The sequence below is a fragment of the Sinocyclocheilus rhinocerous genome, unplaced genomic scaffold, assembly GCF_001515625.1.
Source record: "Sinocyclocheilus rhinocerous isolate Xijiao unplaced genomic scaffold, SAMN03320098_v1.1 scaffold1694, whole genome shotgun sequence".
In the NCBI taxonomy this organism is placed as follows: domain Eukaryota; kingdom Metazoa; phylum Chordata; class Actinopteri; order Cypriniformes; family Cyprinidae; genus Sinocyclocheilus; species Sinocyclocheilus rhinocerous.
Genome location: NW_015626863.1, coordinates 1,272,017 through 1,295,692, shown reverse-complemented (window position 1 = coordinate 1,295,692; position 23,676 = coordinate 1,272,017). Strand labels below are relative to the sequence as shown.

At 35.1% G+C, this 23,676-nt stretch overlaps 4 protein-coding genes across 7 annotated transcripts in view; 3 read left to right on the top strand and 1 right to left on the bottom strand.

The window, feature by feature from the left end:
• Positions 1-5,108, top strand: part of LOC107717626 (BTB/POZ domain-containing protein KCTD5-like) — a 9,909-nt gene extending 4,801 nt beyond the window's left edge. The window contains exons 4-7 of one of the 2 annotated variants that reach the window (XM_016524440.1): positions 1,450-1,545; positions 1,675-1,785; positions 3,326-3,451; positions 4,407-5,108. In XM_016524440.1, the coding sequence (XP_016379926.1) occupies positions 1,450-1,545; positions 1,675-1,785; positions 3,326-3,451; positions 4,407-4,436 (363 nt within the window). In that variant the 3' untranslated portion in view covers positions 4,437-5,108. The remainder of the gene's footprint in view (positions 1-1,449; positions 1,546-1,674; positions 1,786-3,325; positions 3,452-4,406) is intronic. The other variant, XM_016524447.1, reaches the window with a different exon arrangement.
• Positions 5,109-6,868: 1,760 nt separating this feature from the next.
• Positions 6,869-12,077, top strand: LOC107717705 (SUMO-conjugating enzyme UBC9-B-like). 2 transcript variants are annotated; one of them, XM_016524553.1, is made up of 8 exons: positions 6,872-6,888; positions 6,975-7,121; positions 8,537-8,613; positions 8,794-8,877; positions 8,955-9,027; positions 9,102-9,211; positions 9,312-9,391; positions 11,258-12,077. In XM_016524553.1, the coding sequence occupies exons 3-8, from the start codon at positions 8,548-8,550 to the stop codon at positions 11,319-11,321; spliced, it is 477 nt and encodes a 158-aa protein (XP_016380039.1). In that variant the 5' UTR covers positions 6,872-6,888; positions 6,975-7,121; positions 8,537-8,547; the 3' UTR covers positions 11,322-12,077. The 2 variants fall into 2 exon arrangements, with proteins under 2 accessions (XP_016380032.1, XP_016380039.1); XM_016524546.1 differs by having other exon boundaries at positions 6,869-7,121.
• A 1,536-nt stretch (positions 12,078-13,613) lies between these two features.
• On the bottom strand, positions 13,614-17,596 carry LOC107717571 (interleukin-4 receptor subunit alpha-like). The gene is made up of 9 exons (XM_016524373.1): positions 17,578-17,596; positions 16,956-17,066; positions 16,754-16,836; positions 16,468-16,643; positions 15,929-16,068; positions 15,020-15,188; positions 14,834-14,924; positions 14,679-14,745; positions 13,614-13,930 (listed from the first exon to the last, which is right to left on the bottom strand). Exons 2-9 carry the CDS (start codon positions 17,052-17,054, stop codon positions 13,640-13,642), a joined length of 1,116 nt encoding a protein of 371 aa, XP_016379859.1. The 5' UTR covers positions 17,055-17,066; positions 17,578-17,596; the 3' UTR covers positions 13,614-13,639.
• A 3,858-nt stretch (positions 17,597-21,454) lies between these two features.
• LOC107717425 (conserved oligomeric Golgi complex subunit 7-like) overlaps positions 21,455-23,676 on the top strand; it is a 12,235-nt gene continuing 10,013 nt past the window's right edge. Inside the window, exons 1-5 of one of the 2 annotated variants that reach the window (XM_016524172.1) lie at positions 21,456-21,696; positions 21,782-22,006; positions 22,348-22,496; positions 22,642-22,758; positions 22,841-23,009. In XM_016524172.1, the coding sequence (XP_016379658.1) occupies positions 21,841-22,006; positions 22,348-22,496; positions 22,642-22,758; positions 22,841-23,009 (601 nt within the window). In that variant the 5' untranslated portion in view covers positions 21,456-21,696; positions 21,782-21,840. Of the gene's footprint in view, positions 22,007-22,347; positions 22,497-22,641; positions 22,759-22,840; positions 23,010-23,676 lie in introns of both variants that reach the window. The other variant, XM_016524163.1, reaches the window with a different exon arrangement.

The window sequence follows — 23,676 nt, the reverse complement described above, 5'->3', positions numbered from 1 at the left end:
CGGGCTGGACTCCGCTTTGTCCATGGTGAAAGCCGATCCGGCGATCCACAGCGTGCAGTTGATGTATTTCCTCAGCGACCAGCACAGATCAGCTCTAGGCATGACGAAGCGGATATCGTCCTCTTTTGGAAGACCAAACAAAGTATCCTTCACGAAATGGCTGCAGCGTCAACAATACTACAGTGAGACTAAAAGTTACGCCTTCTTTTTTTGTGTGAACATTTGGGCGGCGTTATGCAATCTTCCCACATCGTGATGTAGACATGTGGGGGTGTGTTAGAACGAGCCGTTTTAGGTAGGTGTGGCTGACTCTTAACTTTTATAAAGAATATCTCTTTGGATTTGAGACTTTAGTCTTTGCAACTTTACAGATCTTCTTTATGCACCAAGAGCTTGTAACACTCCAAAGAGAAAGGAAAAATTTAAATTGCATCATATGACCCCTTTAATATTGCTATTTATGTTTAATTTATTTTTTGCGTTGTTTTTTAGGTTCAGTTTTAGTTTTAGTGCTTCAGTTTAAACTTCTCAGTTAGTTGCCAACATAATTTTTTTATCTAATAGTTTTTCATCTAATATTTGTTTTATTTCATTTCAGCTTTATTTCAATGAACAAAAATGTTTTTAATAGTTTTAGTTTTAGTTCATGATTGCAACCCTGGTGATTCATCATAGCAAGACAGTAATATCATTGGCACAATAATTACATTAATGTCAAAAGATTTATTCTAGGTTCAGGGAAAGTGAATGTTTTGTGACTGAATTCTGATTGCTTATGCTGCTAGAAACTTTGACTAACATTGTGCATTATACTTTTACTTCATGGAGAAAAATATGTCTCTTATTTTTAAAACATTAAAACTACTTGCAGTAATTTGCAAGAACAATAATTTGTTCTCTAACTAAACTGCATTTCATGTAAAATTACATTTAACTCTAAATATTCAATACACAGTGGCCTCAGATAATATAAACACTTAAGACACTTAAAAATGTATGATGGAAATAAAAATGATGTTTTATGCATAAACAAGCATTTATTGCATAATTTCAGAAATTTGTTAGGACTGTTAAAACTGAAACTACACACACACATACACAAATATATAAATATATATATATATATACACACACACACACACACACATATATATATATATATATATACTGTATATATATATGTGTGTGTGTGTGTGTGTGTGTATAGGGAAACTGAGAAAACAAGATATATTGTTCAAAATGAAGGTAAAAAGTCTGTAAAACATATCCATAGTTAATGAGATGAACTACATCTGTAGAAATAAAGTTTCATTCAGGCATAAACAGGCAGTAAGCAAATCCACATACATATACATTTAATTAATTTATATTTAAATGACATTTGTCATGTGACGTGTAAATGAAGGACGAATGTTTTACTTATTTCACCATCCTTGTCTTTGTTTTCAGTCGCCGGTCAAGCATGTTTACAGAGTGTTACAGTGTCAAGAGGAAGAACTTACTCAGATGGTCTCGACCATGTCAGACGGATGGAAGTTTGAGCAGGTAACTCAAAACCGGCTTTAGTTCATTTGATCATTTCAGCTCCACAACAATCAGAATCGCTCCCGCCGGTTCAGCTGACCTGCGGTGTGTGATGCAGGCCCTGCCTTACGCTCTGATTGATTGTTGCAGCTTGTCAGTGTAGGTTATGGGCGGGCCCAGAAGTCAGAGTTTTTCCTGATTGTGTCTCGAGAGGTGAAGGGGGAGGAGTCAAGCCAAACTCACCCCGCCCACAGTGGAGAGGTGTGTCCAACGATCCCCTGTCCTCCCACTAACCACTGCATGCCGTCACAAGTTTGATTTTCATTGCAGTGGTCACAGTGAATGCTGTTGCCTACAGATGTGGGTGCTTTTGTTGGTGATGCACACGTATTCTGCATGTTTAGAAGTGTTACTGTGTTCGTGTGTTTTTAACAAGGGCCGAGTCATTGCATGCAAATGCATTCCTGAGCATGTTGACAATTAAAATGTTTTATTTTTGTTAAAGGGATTGTTCACCTAAAAAATTTCAAAACCTGAATACTTTTCCAACTTTTTCAAATTCCAAATACTTTATTATTATGATAATTTGCGCAATTTTCATACTGTTCACATACAATGAAAGTGAATGGGAATCAATGCCATTGAGCTCCAAAAATGACTCAAAATGCATAATAAAAGTCTGAGATCACAATTAAATTACAATCAAGCTCTTGAATCACAGTTGCTCTTGTTAATATTAAAAATATGACAAATGTTATGTTTCTATGAGCAGTCATCACTGATGTCAAACCTGCATTTGAATAAAGCAAACTCCAATGAGATTTGACAGTTACAGCAGGGAGAAACATTTCCAATGACTTATTACTCATAATCATTGCCATTTTTTTGGTGGACTGTAACTTTAAAGGAATAGTTCACCTAAAAATGAAAATGCATTTACCCTCATGCCATCCAAGATGTAGATTAGTTTGTTTCTTTATCAGAACAGATTTGTAGAAATGTAGCGTTACATCACTTGCTCACCAATGGATCCTCTGCAGTGAATGGGTGCCGTCAGAATGAGAGTCCAAACAGCTGATAAAAACACTACAATAATCCACACCACTCCAGTCCATCAGTTAACATCTTGTGAAATGAAAAGCTGTGTGTTTGTAAGAAACAAACCCATCATTAAGATGTTTTAACTTTAAAATTTGACTTGAATTTTTTGGGCCAAAATACAAGTCCATAATCCATAATAACACTTCCTCCAATGAAAAAGTCCATCTCCTGTTGTCCCCTCACATCAAAATCCACCCAGAACTGTTTTGGACTTGTAAACCGTGTTTGCATATTTTTCTCCTAATTCAGACGAGGCAACTTTTTCACTGGAGACAGCAATATTATGTACAGAGGACTGGTATTTTAGCAACTGTCTAAAGTTAAAACATCATAATGATGGATTTGTTTCTTACAAAAAAGCAGCTTTTAGCTTCACAACACATTAACTGCTGGACTGGAGTGGTGTGGATTACTTGTGGATTATTGTGATGTTTTTATCAGCTGTTTGGACTCTCATTCTGACGGCACCCATTCACTGCAGAGGATCCATTGGTGAGCAAGTGATGGAATGCGAAATTGCTCCAAATCTGTTCTGATGAAGAAACAAACATCTTGGATGGGCTGAGGGTGATCAAATATTTAGCAAATTTAGATTTTTGGGTGAACTATTCCTTTAACCATCTATAGTCACTCAATGAGAACAGTTGCTAATCTCTATCTGTTCCTCTCCATTTCTGTCTCTCATTCGTGTTTTGTGTAGTTGGTCAGTATCGGATCCTCCTATAACTATGGTAGCGAAGATCAGGGGGAGTTCTTGTGTGTTGTTTCTAAGGAACTGCACAACCAATCATACAGCAGCAACACTCAACCCAGTGAGAAAGCCAAGGTAAGCAGCATGTGTGTTTAGCTGTGTTCTAAACGCATTACTAGCACACTGCTTACAGCATATTGCACATGGAATACTGAGTAATACTTATACACTTATACTAATACAAGTATGTGAAACAGTATGGTTTTGACCTTATAACATTGGTCACATGTCCTCATTACAGTATGTTGAATTCTGTGAGTGGCGTCCACTCATAATTTTACAAACAAAATCAGTTATTTAGCATTATTGTGTAATAAATAAATAAATAAAATCAGTCATTCAAAACATACTTTTGGTTTATTTTGGGAAGAGTAGTAACTGTAGGTTGTCCTGGGATTATGCATACAGAAAATCCACATATTATGCACAGTATGTACTACCGTTCAAAAGTTTGGGGACAGTATGTTTTTTTTAATTTAAAGAAATGAATACGTTTATTCAGAAAGTACACATTAAATTGATCAAAAGCAGCAGTAAAGACATTTATAATGTTACAAAATATTTAAAATAAACAAATGCTGTTCTTCTGAGCTTTCTATTCATCAAAGAATCTTGAATTCCCAGTTTTTACAAAAATATGAAGCAGCATAACTGTTTTCAACCTTGATAATAATCAGAAATGTTTCTTGAGCATCAAATCAGTATATTAGAATGATTTCTGAAGGATCATGTGACACTGAAGACTGGAGTATGATGCTGAAAATTCAGCTGCGCATCACAGGAATAAATTACATTTTACAATATATTTACATGGAAAACAGTTATTTTGATTTGTAAAAATATTTCACAATATTGCTGATTTTACTGTAGTTTTTGTTCTTTTGAACGGTAGTGTACATACTATAAGTCTTCAGGAATAGTATGTTATTCCAAACATGGCTGTTGTGTTTTAGGGTATTGGTGACAGTAGTTTAGTGCAGATTAGTAATCTTTTGTCGTATTATGTAAATCCTCTGCTGTTTTCCCTCAGATTCTACAGGAACGCGGTTCTAGAATATGATTATCTAGAGCTGCCATGGTTTGAGACACATCAGTTCTTTCTAGAACATTCCATGAGCTTGTTCTCTTCACGCCTCAAGAGCACTGGACACCTGACGCACGCAAGCAGCACAAGAAGAGCATGTCCACTGTAATCCAGTCTTTATGGTGCCTGTTAATCTGAATTCAAACCGGGATGCTTGTTTATTTTGATCTTCATGGATTCAGAGACTGATTCGGATTCTCTGGACAGGATCTGGAGAACTGGACCAATGTCAATCTCAGGGATCAAAAGGAAATGGACACGTCGCTCTGAATCGCTGCCCACCTGTTAGCACAATCAGTTCAATGGACATTCATGGGCATACAGTGGGGTCCATAAGTGACAATACTTAAATTTCGTACTTTTATCATTTAAAACGAACACTTTTCTTTACAAATCTCAGTATTTCGTTCATCTCCCTTTTTCTTTAATCAGTGATATGAACAAAACCTGATGCTCTTGTTCTCCTGCATGATTTGCAATGTTTCAAAGAGCATCTTGAGCTTCAATAGAAGCAGGAAAATCTGAGCGTCTGTACAAAGAATCACACGATCAATGTCATCCATTTACTCACATTTGATGAGTCACACAGATAATTAAATATTATGTCAAAAAAAAAAGTTTTTTTGAAAGGTTTAAATTGAAAAAAAATCCCAGATTTGTATTGTGGTCTCAGACTTTTGGAACCCACTGTCCTATGAATTAAATATGCAACAATAAGGATTTTGAAAATCAGTACACACATTTTTATGCAAGATTGTAGTCATATTTGTTAGTGTTGAGATTTTAGCTGCACACGCATTCAAAAGTCTGGGCATGGTAAGATTTTTCAATGTTTTTGTAAGTAGTCTCTGCATTAATTTGATGAAAAATACAGTAAAAACAGTAATATTGTTAATTATTATTGCAATTTTAAATAACTGTTTTCTACTGTAATATTTTGTAAAATGTAATTTATTTCTGTGATGCGCAGCTGAATTTTCAGCATCATTACTCCAGTCTTCAGTGTCACATGATCCTTTTAATATACTGATTTGCTGCTCAAGCAAATAAAAGCATTCATTTCTTGCAAAAAATAAATAAATCTTACTGAGCCCAAACTTTTGAGTTAGTGTATATTTACAACACATTTTACTGGAAACCTGTATGTTTCTTTTTACTCCTTTTAATGTAAAAATTATTGCTTTTGCACTACTGCTATTATTATTATTATCCAGAAAATATTTCAGAGGTATCAGTGAACTGCTGTTAAGAAATGTGTTAGTGTATCTTATTCTGAATCCTTGGCTGGACCTTAAAGGGAAGGAGCTTTTCTGTCTGTCCACCAAGAGGAGAGACGGGATATGTGAAGCATTTAAGTGACACCTTGCCTGATCATGCACATTTTGATATATATATTATAAGGTAACAGAGTATGCGTTTGTATGTCATTTCGAAAATGCTAACCTGTACTGCAAAATCACGTTACAGTAACATTGAAGTAGCTGAATGTAGCAACACACATCCGCACACTTTTAAGATACAAATGCATTTTGAACAAATAGTCACGTGTCTGTGTTTTTACTGACATTATGAAATTTTTTAAAAATAATTTGTTAATAAAACAAAAATTAAAGCTATATATTAAAAATCATTTTTAATCTAAATAAAATAAACTTAAAAATATTGTTTGAAATTTTAAAAATAGTTAGCAATTTTGCTTTGGCAACTAACCGAAATAAATTTGTTGAAGCACTAAAATGACTAAAACTGAAATAAAAATAAAGCTAAATAGAAATTTTTAACAACTAATAAAAATGACAGAAGCACATAGCAAAATTACTCAAATTAAAATTAAAACAAAAATAAAAGTTACTTCAAAATATTAACAAATACTATAATAGCATTTAAAAATATTGACATAACATTGATTGGAAATTCATGAGGCCAATATATTTACATATATTATCTGTTTCCTCTCATTTCATTTAAACTATTCTAGATTAATTAAACTCACTCTATTCTACATTCACTCCACCATGTGGTGACAAAAAATAAAAATAAAAAATAATTTACAAAAATAAATTAAATGTTGGTAACAAAACAGTTGCTGGTCCCCACTGACTTCCATAGTTTGGAAAAAATAATATAGAAGTCAATAGGAACTAAGGTATATTTTTAATATATGTATTTTATTACATAGAATAGCCTGGAAACAGTATAAACGAAACCTGCCAGTTTACTAGCCATCAATGTTTCTTTAAAACTGTATTCTGCATTTTGTTTATTAATTAATTAATTTATATATTTGCCCTGATAGATAGATAGATAGATCGATAGATTTTATTCTGGCACTGTCCCTTTAAATGTTAGACGTCTAAAGGAATGCCTGCTCTAAATTGTTTCCACCAGGGTAAAGACAACGTCTCATTTCCCCAAACACATGGCGCCTGTAAATCTAAGCTAAAATATCAACAATTCGATCGGTTGAACGGACAGCATTCGCCTTATTTCAACCGATCCCGAATTTTCCTGCAGGCGATCTGCGTTCCGTGCCGCCGGTCCTGATTAGACCGCTTCAGAACCGAATGTGTTTTCGGGAGGGAAACTTCACAGCTTCGGTTCCGAGTCAAACACGATTCGAGTAAGCGGGCCCAGAAGTCGAATAACACTGGGATACACAAGGTAAGGCGGTACGGTCGGTGTGTTCTTGTGTTTTGCTGGCCGGTACACGGTCGCATCGGTTTTGTTTGGAATGGTTGCTGTGTGAACGCGAGCTCGCGAGCTTCTTTGTCCCGCGCGCTCATGAACCGCGTTCCAGCGCTCGACTCCATATTTATTTACATTTTATGACGTCATAATGTGAAGTCAAAACCTTCCTTGATTATGGTGTCATAATGTGGCGTTAAAATTCCATTATGTCATAGTGTAGAACGAACTTCTTTTATGATGCTATTATGAGGACTTAAAAACCTCTTGTAAACGTAATGTTGTGAGAGAATCTACTATACATCATAATCTATAGGTAATTAAAACCTTATTATATCGTTGTAATAGGAAGTTAATAACCTCAGTTTTGATTGTGGTGTTTATGAAAATTTGGTTGATTACATAGTGTGGCGTCAAATCTTAATTATGATGTCATACTGTAGATTTCATAACCATACAAAATTATATAAATGACTTCTGTAAATAGTGTTGTGGTAAAATGTGTTATGTAATGGGCTAAGCTGATTTTCTTTTCCCCATAAATGCTAATGTTAACGCATTGGATTAAAACAGCCTGGCTTTGTTTTTTTTCTGTTTTCTTCTTCTTTTTTTGGGGGGGGGGGATAATTCTTGTACTTGGGACTTTCCCCCCCACCTTGTTACTCCTGAGATGTTCCAGGTCAAAAATGAGCAATCTACAAAAAATGTTATATAACATACTTGCTATAAAATGAGCAAATATTGGATTCAATCTTATCAACTTGTTTTCTTTCATTTAGTACAGGTTTTGCATCTTTTTTTTTGGAACTGATTGATCTTGGGGCTCATTGATATGAGCTTATACACTTTAGTTTTTGAGTGAACATTGCCAAAATTATCCACAAATAATGCTTTTTTTTTTCCAGATAAATGAGGTCTGTGATCAATGTTTAGAGCTTGTATTATATTTACTATTATTTGAAGCTCTGGCACGGTTTACCCTGAAGCTACCATATTAGGAAAATGATTAATTTAATAACTCATGGTGAGTTATAACGGTTTAGTTTACATGGTCTTATATTCACCAACATGTGTGTTATGCTTTATTACTGGTAGGAATTTCTTTGACATATTGATTTTGCCTACCTGCAAAAAATTGCTTTAGCATGCAAAAAAAATCCTTATAAATGAAAATCCTTATAACTTTTCTCATGTGCATCTGTCACAGACAGGTTTATATGATGGGCACTATAAGTGTTCTAAATATTAAATATTCTATAAATGATCTAACAATATTCCATAATATAAATATTCTATAAGAACTATAAATATTCTCGTTTCTAAATGTATTACACTTGCTTTCTCCTTTATTTATTTAGCATATACTCAGATAAATGTGTGTTTCTCCATAGGATCAGTGGTCATGTCTGGCATTGCTCTGAGTCGACTTTCACAAGAGCGCAAAGCATGGCGGAAAGACCATCCATTCGTGAGTAACCCTTATATTCATGCAGTCCACACAACAATCAGTTTAATCCTGTGTACACTTAGAATTGCTCACTTGTGGATATATACTACAAAATAAACCTTTATTATGAACCCTATAACACACGTGCACTGTATCCTCTGGTACTCAGTTAACACTTTTGTCTCGACCAAATGTCCCCAGGGCTTTGTTGCTGTGCCGACGAAGAACCCTGACGGTACCATGAATCTTATGAACTGGGAATGTGCTATTCCAGGAAAGAAGGGGGTAAGATTGTCAGTTTAAGCTTTAATTCGATTAATCCGCTGTAGCATCATGTGAGATCTCTCTCCATCTCTCTCTAGACTCCATGGGAAGGAGGTCTGTTTAAGTTAAGGATGCTGTTTAAAGATGACTACCCCTCATCACCCCCAAAATGTGAGCTTTGCACAGACATATTCAGTCCTTGCTGTCCAAAGCACACCTCACGAATGCTTGCTTCTCTTCCGTAGGTAAATTTGAGCCTCCGCTGTTCCATCCGAATGTTTATCCGTCAGGAACGGTGTGTCTTTCCATCCTAGAGGAGGATAAAGACTGGAGACCTGCCATTACCATTAAACAGGTCCATTGAAATTATTTTTCACTCTAGTCAGTTCTATTCTAGTGCGTTGTGTTCTAAAATACTCTTATAAAAACTCATCATGCAGTTTTTTTTCCTTCAGATCCTGTTAGGGATTCAGGAGCTCCTAAATGAACCGAACATACAGGATCCGGCTCAGGCAGAGGCGTACACTATATACTGGTATGATAAACACTAGGGCTGCACGATATATCGAAATATCGCAAATGTAAATATCGCAATATGCATATCGCAAGGGCGTGCGATATCTGAATCATTTTAATAATAGGCTACTTAAATCAAAACGTTGCAAAAGGTCAAAGTTTTAGTTCGACGCACACTTGCCTTTAATCATGTTTCAACTTTGTCAGACTATAGTTTTTGCTGTGGTATATGAAGAAGTACTTAAAGTGTATGGAAAGCAAAGTTACAATGATATAAAATTGTCATAAAAATTTTTTTTTTTGTGTTCACACTGATGTTAAAATGACATTTTCTGATTTGTGACATTACTTTTTATGTAATGCTAAAACACTGCTGGTCACTTTCAGAAGTTGTAGTGATTCTTTCTTTTCCAAGAAAGAATGTGAAACAAATTGGTTATATAATTTTCATTTTTAAATATTTTAAAATATAATTGAAATTGATTTTACACACTTTAAGCAATATCGTATCGCATATCGCATTTTTTAACAAGGTATCGCATATCGCATTTTTCTTCAATATCGCACAGCCCTAATAAACACACGCTAAGAGTTAAAGCGCAATGAGTACAGTACTGCAAGTGTTGTATAGTTCCAAAATTTAGTCAGCATTTTAAAATAGAACCTCACAAGTGGTTAATTTAAAATGCTTCTCACGGGCACCAACAGAAATAGCACTCCTAATGCCAGCTGTATGAGCAACACTAAGCTAACAATATGGTAAGCACAAGGATGCACACACAAATATTGGGATTCCATATAAAAAAGAATAGAATATTAAACCCATTTCCACTACTTGAGTTAATATGAAACATATTATGTTGGTTAAATGTCATAATTATGACTTTTTTTCTCAAAATGTCTACTTTTTTGTCTACTTTTTGTCATAATTTTTATTATAATAATTTCTAATTATGTAAATTATGACATGAAAAGTAGAAATTAGGAGAAAAAAGTTATCACGAGATTAAAAAGCCTAAATTATGAGACGAAGTCGAAAAATCAAATTTGATAAAAGGTCATGAGATTTTTTCGCCCTTTTTTATAATGACCTTGTTTCATAATTATGCTATTTATCTTTATTTGGACTTTTTGTGTCTTAATTAAGACTTTGTCACTTTGGCCTTTTAATAATAATCTTTACTTTTTATATCATCATTTTGACATGTTTCCTTCAAGGAAATTTTGACATGTTCAAATGTTACATTGGACATTTTGTCTCATAATTATGGATTAGTATGTCAGCATTTTGTATTTTCATATAATTTTAGTTTATCTCAATTATGAATCTTTATCTCATAGTTATGGATTAGCATGTCATCATTTTGGCCTTTTAACTTTTTATCTCATTATTATGAATCATAATTGACTGTCAATTTTGACTTCTCATAGTTAGGACTTTCAATTATTGACGTTTGGAAATGAGATACTAAGTAATGATTATGAGATAAAAAGACAAAATTATGATATACCTGTATCTCGTAATTATGACTTTGTATCTCATAATTTCGACTTATGTCGTAATTGATATACCAAAGCATATTTTTTCATTATGTGGAGGAAATAGACTTCTATATTTTTATTTAATACAACTATTTTATATGAATACTTTATTCAGTATTAGCTCAGATACCATTGCAGTGCATTCTGGGATTGCCGTATACACAAAGGATGAGTGTAGAGCTGTTTAAGATGTGTAAGGAAGCATTATATTGCCTAGTTTTTGGAACGCCCTTTACTTTGAGAGCACACTTATAATGTTCCCTAGGTAGGCAGCTCACTAGTTTCATCACAGCGAGTGTGAGATGTCTCTTGTTTTGATCGCTCTGCGTGTTTTTGTTTGCAGTCAGAATAGAGTGGAGTACGAGAAGAGAGTTCGTGCACAGGCCAAAAAATTCTCCCCGTCGTAAGCGAGACGGAGGGATGGACGAATGGAAAGAGGGAATATGTGAATACTCATGCTATCCTCCCACCGGGACTAAAAGGACTTAAAACATGATGTCTGTGCCATCGAGCCCTTCCCCTTCCCCTCCACCACAAAACATCACACTCCTACACACTCCTCCTCTTCCCTTTTAATTTCATTTGCTCTCCGTTCCCTTTAGAACGCAGTCACCAATTCAGTATCCACAGATCTTGTTTTCTTTCAAACCGGCTCGTAAGAAATCACATTCACAGCTTCAGTCTTCGATCAAAAGTGGACTGTTGGGATTTTAGCTCTTTATTCATTTGGCGTGTTTGTCTGTGTGCGCTTACATACACTCGTCATTTTATTATGTTCGTGAAGCTCCGTTTCCCCTTGAGTGAGTGAGTGAGCGAGTGCGTGTGTCCCGCGTGGCTCTGGTTTAGGTTGGTTTATTACGTTACGTATGTGGGATAGTGCCTCATGGTGAAGTTTCCCCCAGAACGCTGATCTAGGACCAGTTTCCTCTCCATTGGACGTGTTTGTATTTGACCAGCCGCGTGGTCTTAGATCTGTCTAGGATTGTCTTAATGCTGATTCGTCGAATAAAGTCCAGAAAAATTGCTCTCCTGTGAGCAGCAGAACCAGAGTCCAATTCTCTTGAACATGCTGTACATGGTTTCTTGTTTGTTTGATGGGAACATGTGTCCTGTGTTCACACTGATTGTGTCTGTATGTTTAATAAAGCTCTTTCTATAAAATGCGTCTGCAGACTGTGTATGTGTGTCCTGATCAGACGTGTTTCTTATATATCGGATGTGTTCTTGTGTTTAAAAACAGCTCGATGGAGGGGTGTTTAAACTTTACGCAGCGACTTAATGCTCCCGACTCGCTAAAAACAGAAAAAAGAGACTTGACAGCCAAAGTAATTGTTGATGCTAAATGTTAACTGATGTACCAGAGATGTTTCATACATTTTTATTTATATAGCATTAATGATAATATAAACATTCATGATAACAAAAAGCTATTGCAATGAACTAACAGTATTGTCGAATAGCTTCAAATATAAAAATTTAACTCGAAGTACAGAATAAAAAATATGGTAAATTAAAGTCAGAATTTTTCAACTTTGCAACCAAAATTGTGCTTTTAGTTTTTACTTTTTCCACCTTTGTTTTAAACAGTCATTTTTTTTCTTTTCAAATGTCTTATATACTATACACTTTATTTCTTTTTTACATGATTTGTGGCTATTTGCATAAATTGGGGTTCAGCTATTTAGTAGGATTTGCTTATTAAAGCAATTAGCAGATAATGTATGCATGGATATATTTGTTTATATTTTTGTGCAAAGTGCAAAAGCACATGTAGTATATTAGCACATTACGTAATACGTGAAGATTAACTACATTTGTGAACTACATTCATTATTGTTCAAATTTAGCTTCGTTTTCAATCTTGTGCCACATATACACTAACATTCAAAAGGGGATCAGTAAGATTTTTAAATGTTTTTTAAACGTTTATGCTCACCAAGGCTGCATTTATGTGATGAAAAATACAATAAATAAAAAAACTGAAATATTGTGAGATATTATTACAATTTAAAATAACTGTTTTCCATTTGAATATATTGTAATGTATTCCTGTGATGCAAAACTGAATTTTCAGCCAGCTATTTAGTAGGATTTGCTTATTAAAGCAATTAGCAGATAATGTATGCATGGATATATTTGTTTATATTTTTGTGCAAAGTGCAAAAGCACATGTAGTATATTAGCACATTACGTAATACGTGAAGATTAACTACATTTGTGAACTACATTCATTATTGTTCAAATTTAGCTTCGTTTTCAATCTTGTGCCACATATACACTAACATTCAAAAGGGGATCAGTAAGATTTTTAAATGTTTTTTAAACGTTTATGCTCACCAAGGCTGCATTTATGTGATGAAAAATACAATAAATAAAAAAACTGAAATATTGTGAGATATTATTACAATTTAAAATAACTGTTTTCCATTTGAATATATTGTAATGTATTCCTGTGATGCAAAACTGAATTTTCAGCATCATTACTCCAGTCTTCAGTGTCACATGATCCTCCAGAAACCATTATAATACGCTGATCTGCTGCTCAAGAATTATCAATGTTGAAAAAAGTTGTGGTGCTTAATATTTTTTTACATTTTTTTCAGGATTCTTTAGTAAATAGGAAGTTGATTTGAAATATTTGTAACTTTTTTTTTTACATTTCTTTGAAAAAAACAAAACAATCCTATTGACCCCAAACTTTTGAACAGTAGTGTGCATGCACATGTTAGACTGCATAAATGTGTGAATTGGAGAGTGTGCAGTAGTCCTCACTGCATGTGATGCTTCCTCTCTCAGTTGTTGCAAAATCGCGAATCCAGCAGCCTGAGTCGACCTCTGAACCCACAGGAGACTGCGGCATGCTGCGAGACTCATTCACGTCGATCTCTCCCATATTCTCAAAGTCTACGGTGGAGGGTTGAGGGGGCGTGTCTGTGCGCTCTGTCAGAATGTCAATCTTGAGAGACTCCTCCCCCTGCATCACATCTCTCATCTTACCTGACAGCGTTGAACGGATCTGAAAATACACACACATACAGACCATTAACAGTCATGCATTAGAACAACCTCGACTAACCATCAAAGGTCATGCCAAACAGTGCAAGAAGATTATTATTATTATTATATATTATTAGATGGAAGCTGTTTACTTATGCCGAAATAAACAGAACACCAACAGATCACACCCAAGACTTGAATTTAGATGCCAACAAAACGGCTTTACATTTAAGAAACATAAAATTCTTGAATTGTTTTCAAAATTAATTCTGTGCTCTTCAAATTCGCAAATGGGTTTGCAAAGTCAGACCATGTTTGATATCTTATATCTGATAAGACACCACAAAACCATATTTGATATTCTTCTCATATCTGATTTGTAAGGGGTCCTATCATCATTTGACAGTGATGAAAAGATTAGTGTTATTTTAGTATTATTTACAAACTATTATAGTATTTATGAATTATCTTTTATTTGTCAGTTTTCATTTTAAATGAAAGTTTTAGTAATTTTGTTCGGTTTTAGGAATTTTAGTACTTCAACGTTTTGCATCTAATATTTATATTATATGATTCGGTGTTTTGAGTAAATTATGTAATGAGTCATTCATAAAGAGATTCAATTGTTTCATTCTTGAATGAGTCTGCATATTTAAACAAATCGGTTGAGTGAATGATTCAGTGACTCGTTCATAAACCGCATCCGCACTTTTAAGGAATTGTCAGAGTGTATGATTACATTTTTTATTTTTATTTTTTGGAATTACCTGAACATCTACATCCCAGTCTCTGAAATAAGGGGCTGGTGAAGGTATATAATCATTCTTCCTCCATCTACAAAACAAACATCCATCATTTATTTACAAGAAAACAGATAAAAGAACTCAGGTGTTTTCAGGATGCTGCAGATGATGTTTCTAACCTGGAGTATGGGATACAGAACAGAAGGACCAGCGGCAATGGCACTAACAGAAGATACCGGGCAATAGGGAAAGATCCTCTTGGAGTCTCTTCTTAAACACACAAAATGAGATGAATCTTAATCACAGTATGTAATATTTACAGTTTCTTCTTAGCAGTTGTTTGAGTGTTCTGTAAACTGACTCACTGTGAATGTCCCCCGATCTCCAGTGTAACGCAGGGGTCCACAAACTCCACACGCCTTTATAATACACTTGATCTGGCCGCGATCTCACACGCACTGTGTAATTTGTGTGAGGTTCAAATCTAGACTCGTCCACATACACCTTCTGTTCAACAGCTTCTACCTCGTACAGCTGAAACACAATCATTTGTCATATGGAACTTAAAGAACTTAAGAGCACTTTCAAAGAGCAACCTCAGAAATTAGTGACAAATTAATTCAACTGGTGCAAAACGTGTAGCTTGACCATGATACTGGGTACTACTCAAACTGCGTATTAGTACTTCTCCCATGGTGTAAAATAGACACTTGTTGTGAGAAAGGGGTGTTAATAGAAATTAATAGAAAGTTGTAAGTTGTAAGAATCAGTTTTTGACTTTGGGTCTCAACAGTTGATGGTCAATGTGTTTTTGATTTATGAAAAAAGGCAGCCTCAATTTAAAAAAAAAATATTGTTATTATTATTATATTTATGTTTTAAGACAAATTAAATAAACACTTAATTTGTCAATTAAAAAAATATTTATTTCCATGTTTCAATTGCTAAAATAATAATGTATACCTTCGTTTTATTTTAAGTGTCACTCCTTGCATGTCCTCAGAACTGGTTCGAGAAAGGGTTTGAAAATGTCATTTCAGAAAAAGAGCCAGCTATTACATTTTGATGCCTATAAAGACTATAAATGACTACAAAAAATTGTATTCTCTATTATAACATGTACTTGTGAATTATGCACAATAAAACCAGGAACGTTTGATGAAATAGTTCACCCAAAATCCGAAAAAAAAAAAAAATAAGAAAAAGAAAATTTAGAAGAATGAAAATAATATGGTGTTTTGAAGAATATCAAAACTTTTATAGCAAGCGCACACCTTGTGTTGACTGTAAATGTTGAGCTGGTACTGAAGGTCAGGTATGAAGAAACGGTCTGCGTCATATCCGCTCTGCCACTGGAAAAGAGCCCTGTCTTTCTCCCAGAGCAGTGACAGGTTAGACGGAGGGACGGGACGAACTACAACACACACACACACACACACAGGTTTGTTTTTGTGAAAAGTGGGGACATCCCATAGGCGTAATGGTTTTTATACTGTACAGACCGTATATTCTATTGCCCTACACCAACCCTACCCCTAAACCTACCTCCTTACAGGAAACTTTGTGCTATTTCAGATTTTCAATACACTCCATTCTGTGTGATTTATAAGCGTTTTGAAAAGTGGGGACATGGGGTAATGTCCTGAAAAGTCACCTTCTCCTTGTAATACCTATGTCATACCGTTGTCATTATACAAATGTATGTCCTCATTTGTCACAAAAACGCGCGCGCGCACACACACACACACACACATCAGTGAGCAGAACTGTGGTCTTGCTTGCCTCTGAAATGCATGTAGCTACTTGCTCTTACTGTGTTTACTAGGCATGAAGTCAGCATCTAGTACGACGGAGAAGTTGTTGCCATGGTAACCGGAATGGAGGGAGATCCTGTAGCTCTCTACATCGTTGAAAACCACATGCGGTGATAAATCCAACTCGCATAGTAACGACTGTTCTCCCATCTTCAGTGTGCAGTCATAGTGTTCGCTACACAAAAACAGAGTCATTTACAAGCAAGCATGCACTCGACTGTTTGGTAGTATATTATATTCGTGATTTGACTGACGTGTGATTGTGATTCAGTGCAGTATTCTCACTCATATGTGCTGAACTGCAGCCAGTAGGACGATTCATTGCCCAGAGACTCTATATATATATATATATATATATATATATGTGTGTGTATATATATTCATACCCCATACTGTATAAATGTATGTATATATGTATATATATATAGTGCATATAATATATAATGCATATTTTACATATATATAATTATATATATATATGTATAATTAAATAAAATAGTGAATAGAAATTCTTACCCCAAGTTATAAAATTCACCAAAATATCAGAAAAACAAACCAATGTGAGGATGAAAGGAGAGCAATGCATGTTCTCTTTACCCTGTAACAAATACAAATCAATAAAAGTGACAGATCTTATGTGTGTTGATTTGACATTTTCTGAAGCTTGGACAGTGACTATGAATGCAGTAAAAAGTTTTTTTTTTCAGTTTTTCCTTGCAGCTTTACTTCACTGTGAATTTTAAATTACAATTCATTCAACAAAGCATTGAAACATAGCAGGGTGAATGCAATTAAACTGAGCCCATTGCTGGACACTGAGATGACTGTCAGATTGTGATTGTCAATTTATCTGAATTCAAACGAAATCATTTCTGTTTACAAAGAGAACATAAACTTAATTTACATGCTACTAAACTCTCACCTTCTACTGAGAATAGTGGGGCTTCTTTTATTTTAGCGCTATAAACTTCATTAGTATGGAAAGTACATCAGATACAACAAAAGAAAAAATGAAACCAATTTGCTTAACGAAAACTACAAACACACTTGGCAGAAATAAAAGCATGTGACGTGCTATTCAAATGTAATAAAAGTGATTGAAAATCTACCTGCAGTCGCTGACTGTTGTTGTTTCTTTGTCAGTCTTTTGATGAGACAGTCTATCAGTCATCCGATCTCATTATCTCCAATCTTTTCACACTTGGGTATTCAGATCAGCAAATTCTCTGCCACGTTTCAGACGATTACTAACCGATATCATCACACTTCTGCTGGATGCTTTAACTGCTTTGAGAACCTAAACAACTTCATATATGATCATTTTAACGTTTTAGCAGCTCCATTCATTTTCTATTTAATTATGAACATCTGTCAAGTGTGTAAATGGATCATATGGATGCATGTGCATATATAGCCTATAATATCCAACTTTATCCACGTACACTCGCGTAAAGAGCGCGATATATAGCCTGGCAACTGGCTGATTTTTTATTATTATTACAAAATGAAACTCTATCATCTTTATTAAAAGTTGGATATTTAAGTATGTATATATATATATATACTCGAGTAGGGCGATACCTCAACTATATCGTCGCTAAATACAACTAGCCTATATAATCTCCCAACTCATTAAAGAAAGTTGGATATTATAAGTAGGATATATCCGATTTTATAGGCATACATACAGTATATGCTTGTATAGGGTGATACATGTCAATCAAAACGTAGCAAATCTCAACTAGGCTACTTCATTGTTTATATCGTCGCTAAATGTGAAAAAGACATGAAAGTAGGCCTAAAAAATATTATACATTAAAATCATGATTTTAAACCTGCTTTGAAACAACACGTATTGTGAAAACCACTAATGTATTTGACTTGACTTGACATGTAATGCTAAAACGACCGAGTTACTGTAAGATTAGTCATGCGAGACATGCTTTTAAAATAATTGTTGTGAGTCAATCGTTCAGTTTTAGACACAAGTACAAGTGTATGGTTTATATTATTATCATTGATGTGATAGTTAAAGTTGAGGTTAAATGTGAAACTACACACTTTTTAACCCCACGCCTACGTTGATGAGAATCAGACTGAGGCCTATATTTATTCATGCGGCTTTGGGGGAGCTTTAGTGATGGCTAGCTTTGTTTGTCTGTTTTATGCCTTCTAACCCCACATTCTTGCAAAAGGTCAGGCAAAACGAGCTTTTATGAAGAGCTGTTTTCTCCATACTGAGTCAAGTGCCTTTCCGATTAACAGCAGTTTTGCAATGATGATATCAGATCAGTCTTTCTGAGGCCCTGAGGTGTTCAATCTGATTGGTTGTCCTAAATAACATCTATGGATGACAACACCTAATGCTGCCTTATGATAAGTGCTACCCAGACGTCCTACTTTCAAGCGTGCCCTACAAAGTAACAGATGTCTTCACAAATGAGTCTTGCAAAGTAAGTAAACACATGGCAGACGGATGGTGCCAGCATTCAGTAAGCGTCGTGCCAGCATGCCAACACTTTAGTGAACTTACTATCACTTGATACTTAGGCATTATGAGCCAAGCCATGTGCTTTGGTTTGTGGTTTTTATCTGAGAATCAGCAACTGAGACATGAAAATAACAACAAAACCTGGTTTGATTCAGACGGTTTACACGGGGTCTGCAGTGTTTGTGCACAAATGAACAAGCTCTAAATATCGAATATATTTGTTGTTAGATCGTCTATTTGTGATTGTCTATTTGTAATTTGTATATGAATTGCAATATTCCAACACATTATCAACAAGACAAATTTTCATTTGTCAAACGTATCTTAAAGTGACAGTTCAGCCAAAAAATGATAATGATTATTATTTACTCGTGTTGTTCTAAACCTGTATGAGTTTCTTTCTTCTGTGCAACATAAAAGAAGATATTTTATAGAATGTTGGTAACCAAACCACTTCGGACTTCCATTATATTTTTTTGTCCATCCAAGATGTAGATGAGTTTGTTTCTTCATCAGAACACATGTAAAGAAATGTAGAATTTTGCATCGCTTTTTCACCAATGGATCCTTTGCAGTGAATGGGTGCCGTCAGAATGAGAGTCCTGATAAAAACATCACAATAATCCACAAATAATTCACACCACTCCAGTCCATCAATTAACATCTTGTGAAGTGAAAAGTTGCGTATTTATAGGAAACAAATGCATCATTAAGATGTTTTTAACTTCAAACCACCGCTTTTGGCTAAAATAACGAGTCCTCTATCCATAATATTGCTTTCTTCTGTGAAAAAGTTGTCTTGCCTGAATCAAGAGAGAAATCTGCATTGCACAGTTTCCATGGGAAAACAGTCTAAAACAGCTCTAAACAAATATATGGATGGATTTTGATGTGAGAGGACAACAAGGGATGGACTTTTTCACTGAAGGAAGTGTTATTATGGATTATGGACTCATATTTTGGCCAGAAGTGACGGTTTGAAGTTAAAAACGTCTAAATTATGGATTTGTTTCTTACAGACACACAGCTTTTCACTTCACAAGACATTAACTGATGGACTGGAGTGGTGTGGATTACGTGTGGATTATTGTGATGTGTTTATCAGCTGTTTGGACTCTCATTCTGACGGCACCCATTCACTGCAGAGCATCCATTGGTGAGCAAGTGATGTGATGCTAAATATCTCCAAATCTGTTCTGATGAAGAAACAAACTCATCTACACATCGGACGGTCTAAGGGTGAGTAAATCTTCATTTTTGGATGAACATGAATGTATAATACAATATTTTCCACTGAATATTTATTCTTCATATACCATATGTGTAGTTGTGGGTTAAAATGACCCAATTTGATATCGTCAACACTTACTATCTCTTCAACAGAAAATGGTTGATTCTTTTGATATGTTTATGAACATCTCTGGGTTATCTGATGAGGTTCTGGGAGTATTGCGCTACAGGAACTTTGGGGAAGATAAGGACAGGAAGTATCAAAACATGCTGAAATGAATAAAAACAAGCTGAGAGGGTAAACAGCCTGTATTTTATTTCACCTAGTGCATACTTTGTTCATTTTGAAAATATGGACCATAATAGGGCCCAAAATCACAATACTAAGTAACTGAACTTCTAAATTTAAACGGAAAGCAAAGCAAAATAAAAGCATTACATGCTTGTCACAACAATAATGTTAATTTTAATTAAATTAAAATAAATAAATAAATAAAACAAGGAGATCAATAAAAGATCAAAAAAAATTTATTAGGCTGACAAAACGACACTTGGATTAATAACGTTTATTCAACATGTCTGTCTTTTTTTTTTTTTTCCCGCAAACAAGCATAGAGAATATAATATATAAGTGAACACCGAGGAGCCCGAAATAAAGAAAATGTTTGTAAAGAAAATGAAAGCACACTTATATTCTTCAATGTCATTTGAAGGGAAGATATTGGAGCATTTGACCTCAAACGAGAGTGTAATTCAAAAGTGTGTCAACAGGAGGCAGCAATGAGCTGATAAATAGACAGATAAAATCATCTGCGTGAATAAATGGCAGCATGAGTATAAGGCACCAAATCATTACATGTATATATAAAATGTAAACGGCTATGTGTTTTCAATTTCTACAGTGAGTCTTATTAAGATTAAACTGACATTTTTTGCTTTTGGAAGTGCGGAGCACGATACGTGTTAAAATATATTCAGCAGGATGTACATTTTTAACTTTTATTTTATTTTATATTATATTTTATTTTATTTTTTGTTTTGTTTTATTTACGTCAAGCACCCGAACTACATGAGATGCAACACAGCCACGTCACTCAAATTGAAAGTTATTTGAATAAATTCACTGTAATGCACCTGTTTATGTTCATTAACAACAATAATAATAGCTGTCTACATTCGTAGGGGACGTCTATACACAGTTGTTCTATTTTACCAGGTTCTTTAAAACGTGTTTTATCTGGTAAACGTTTCGAAAGCGGAATGTTTCTTCGCCGTATTTTTTTCACCGCCGGTACATATTAGGACGAACGCAACCAGGAAGCAGTGGACAAACACTGAAAACATAAACTGTTTATCAATTTTATTCTATTAAATTAACGCTGGAGGAAGCGATCGCACTGTTTGAACTGTATCTCGTGGTCATGATTATATCTTTCTCATGGGCTGTTTATTTCATGTTCGTGTCTAAGGCTGGTGTGGGCAAGAATTATGGAATAGACTGGTGAAGGTCTGCCGGAGAGATTTCATTTGAGTAAACAGAGCAAAATATACACCGCTAAACACTTTCATCATGTCGTTTTTATTCTCTGCAGATGGTCTGGACTCTTTGAGATGGTGAATCTGGTTCTGTAGGGTTACTTAAGGCGTGAAAATGGACTTCTCCAAGTTCCTGGCAGATGATTTTGATGTGAAGGACTGGGTGAATGGAGCTTTTAAAGTGGTTCAGAAAGATGCACCTGGTAAAACAGACGCTCACGCTTCTACTCTGGTCATGAAGCTGCAGCTGTTCATTCAAGAGGTCAATAACTCTATAGAAGGTGAGTGCGGCACCCATTTAAATCACTCTTTCTAATGTCTGAATGTCATTGCATTTGCGAAAATTCTGTAGTGGGTGAGTGTTTGTCTCCTCTGCTCACCAAGGCTGGATTTATTGGCTCAAAAATACAGTAATATTGCGAAATATTTTTACAATTTAAAAGAACTGTTTTCTATTTGAATATATTGTAAAATAAAATTTATTCCTGTGATGCGAAGCTGAATTTTCAGCATCATTACTCCAGTCTTCTGTGTCACATGATCCTTCAGAAATGCATCCTTGCTTAAGTTCTTAAAACATATTCTGTTTGGTCTGCCTCTGATTGTATGTGTGTGTGTGCAGAGAGCAGCAATCAGGCCCTGCAGAATATGCCGCGTGTATTGAGGGATATTGAAGCTCTGAAACAGGAGGCGTCATTCCTGAAGGATCAGATGATTCTGGTTAAAGAGGACATCAAGAAATTTGAACAGGACACAGTGCAGTCTATGCAGGTATCAATAAATACACGCATTCAAATCACTTTTTTTTTTTATCTATGCAGCCATTATCCATGCTGATTTTTGCTTTATGCAAATGTTGACTTTATATGGGATATATAGTGTAGTCTGTTGTTTGATGTGTGTTGATGTGTGACAGGTGTTGGTGGAGATTGATCAGGTGAAGTCCCGAATGCAGTTAGCAGCCGAAGCGCTACAGGAAGCTGATAAATGGAGCACTCTCAGTGCCGACATCGAGGAGACTTTTAAGACACAGGTGACGAACCGCACATCTGTCTTCACGCACTTCACATGAGTGTGGATGTCAATCTGAAATGTCGATATGTGTTTGTCTGCAGGACGTGACTGTGATCAGCGGTAAACTGACTGCCATGCAGGGTAGTTTGGCGATGCTGGTGGACACACCAGACTACAGTGAGAAGTGTGTTCAGCTGGAGGCTCTGAAGAACCGTCTGGAAGCTCTGACCAGCACACAGATCGTCTCCACGTTCAACTCGCTGGCTACAGGTGATGTTATACATCAGGTTTATGCGTGAAGGAACTACATTATAAATTGCATCACATTCATCTACACTATTTTTCAAAAGCTTGTGGTTTCTTTTTTGAAAGAATTGAATGCTTTTATTCAGCAAGCATGCGTTAAATTGATCAAAAGTGTCTGTAAATCTATAACGTTACAAAAGATTTCTATTTCAAATAAATGCTGTTCTTTTGAACTTTATATTCATCAAAGAATCCTGAAAAAATAAGCTGCACAACTATTTACAACATTGATAATAATCAGAAATGTTTCTTGTGCAGCAAATCAGCATATTAGAATGATTTCTGAAGATCATGTGACACTGAAGACTGAAGTAATGATGCTGAAAATTCAGCTTCGCTTCACAGATTAAATTCGATTTTAGAATATATTAAAGGGGTCATATGATGCTGCTAAAAAGAACATTATTTTGTGTATTTGGTGTAATGAAATGTGTTTATGCGGTTTAAAGTTAAAAAAACACATTATTTTCCACATACTGTACATTATTGTTTCTCCTCTATGCCCCGCCTTTTTGAAACGCGTCGATTTTTACAAAGCTCATCATTCTGAAAAGCGAGGTGTGCTCTGATTGGCCAGCGATCTAGTGCATTGTGATTGGCCGAATACCTCAAGCGGGAGACAGAAATGTTA

Excerpts from the sequence above, each read along its gene's own strand:
- LOC107717571 (XM_016524373.1), bottom strand. The coding sequence starts at position 17,054 with ATGCATTGCTCTCCTTTCATCCTCACATTGGTTTGTTTTTCTGATATT. Across the intron at positions 16,069-16,467 it reads CTTCATGCCTAGTAAACACA|TTCGTCCCGTCCCTCCGTCT; the intron begins GTAAGAGCAAGT and ends TGTGTGTTGTAG. Across the intron at positions 14,925-15,019 it reads GAGATCGGGGGACATTCACA|AAGAGACTCCAAGAGGATCT; the intron begins GTGAGTCAGTTT and ends TGTGTGTTTAAG.
- LOC107717705 (XM_016524546.1), top strand. The coding sequence starts at position 8,548 with ATGTCTGGCATTGCTCTGAGTCGACTTTCACAAGAGCGCAAAGCATGG. Across the intron at positions 8,614-8,793 it reads GGCGGAAAGACCATCCATTC|GGCTTTGTTGCTGTGCCGAC; the intron begins GTGAGTAACCCT and ends AAATGTCCCCAG. Across the intron at positions 9,028-9,101 it reads CCCCTCATCACCCCCAAAAT|GTAAATTTGAGCCTCCGCTG; the intron begins GTGAGCTTTGCA and ends TCTCTTCCGTAG.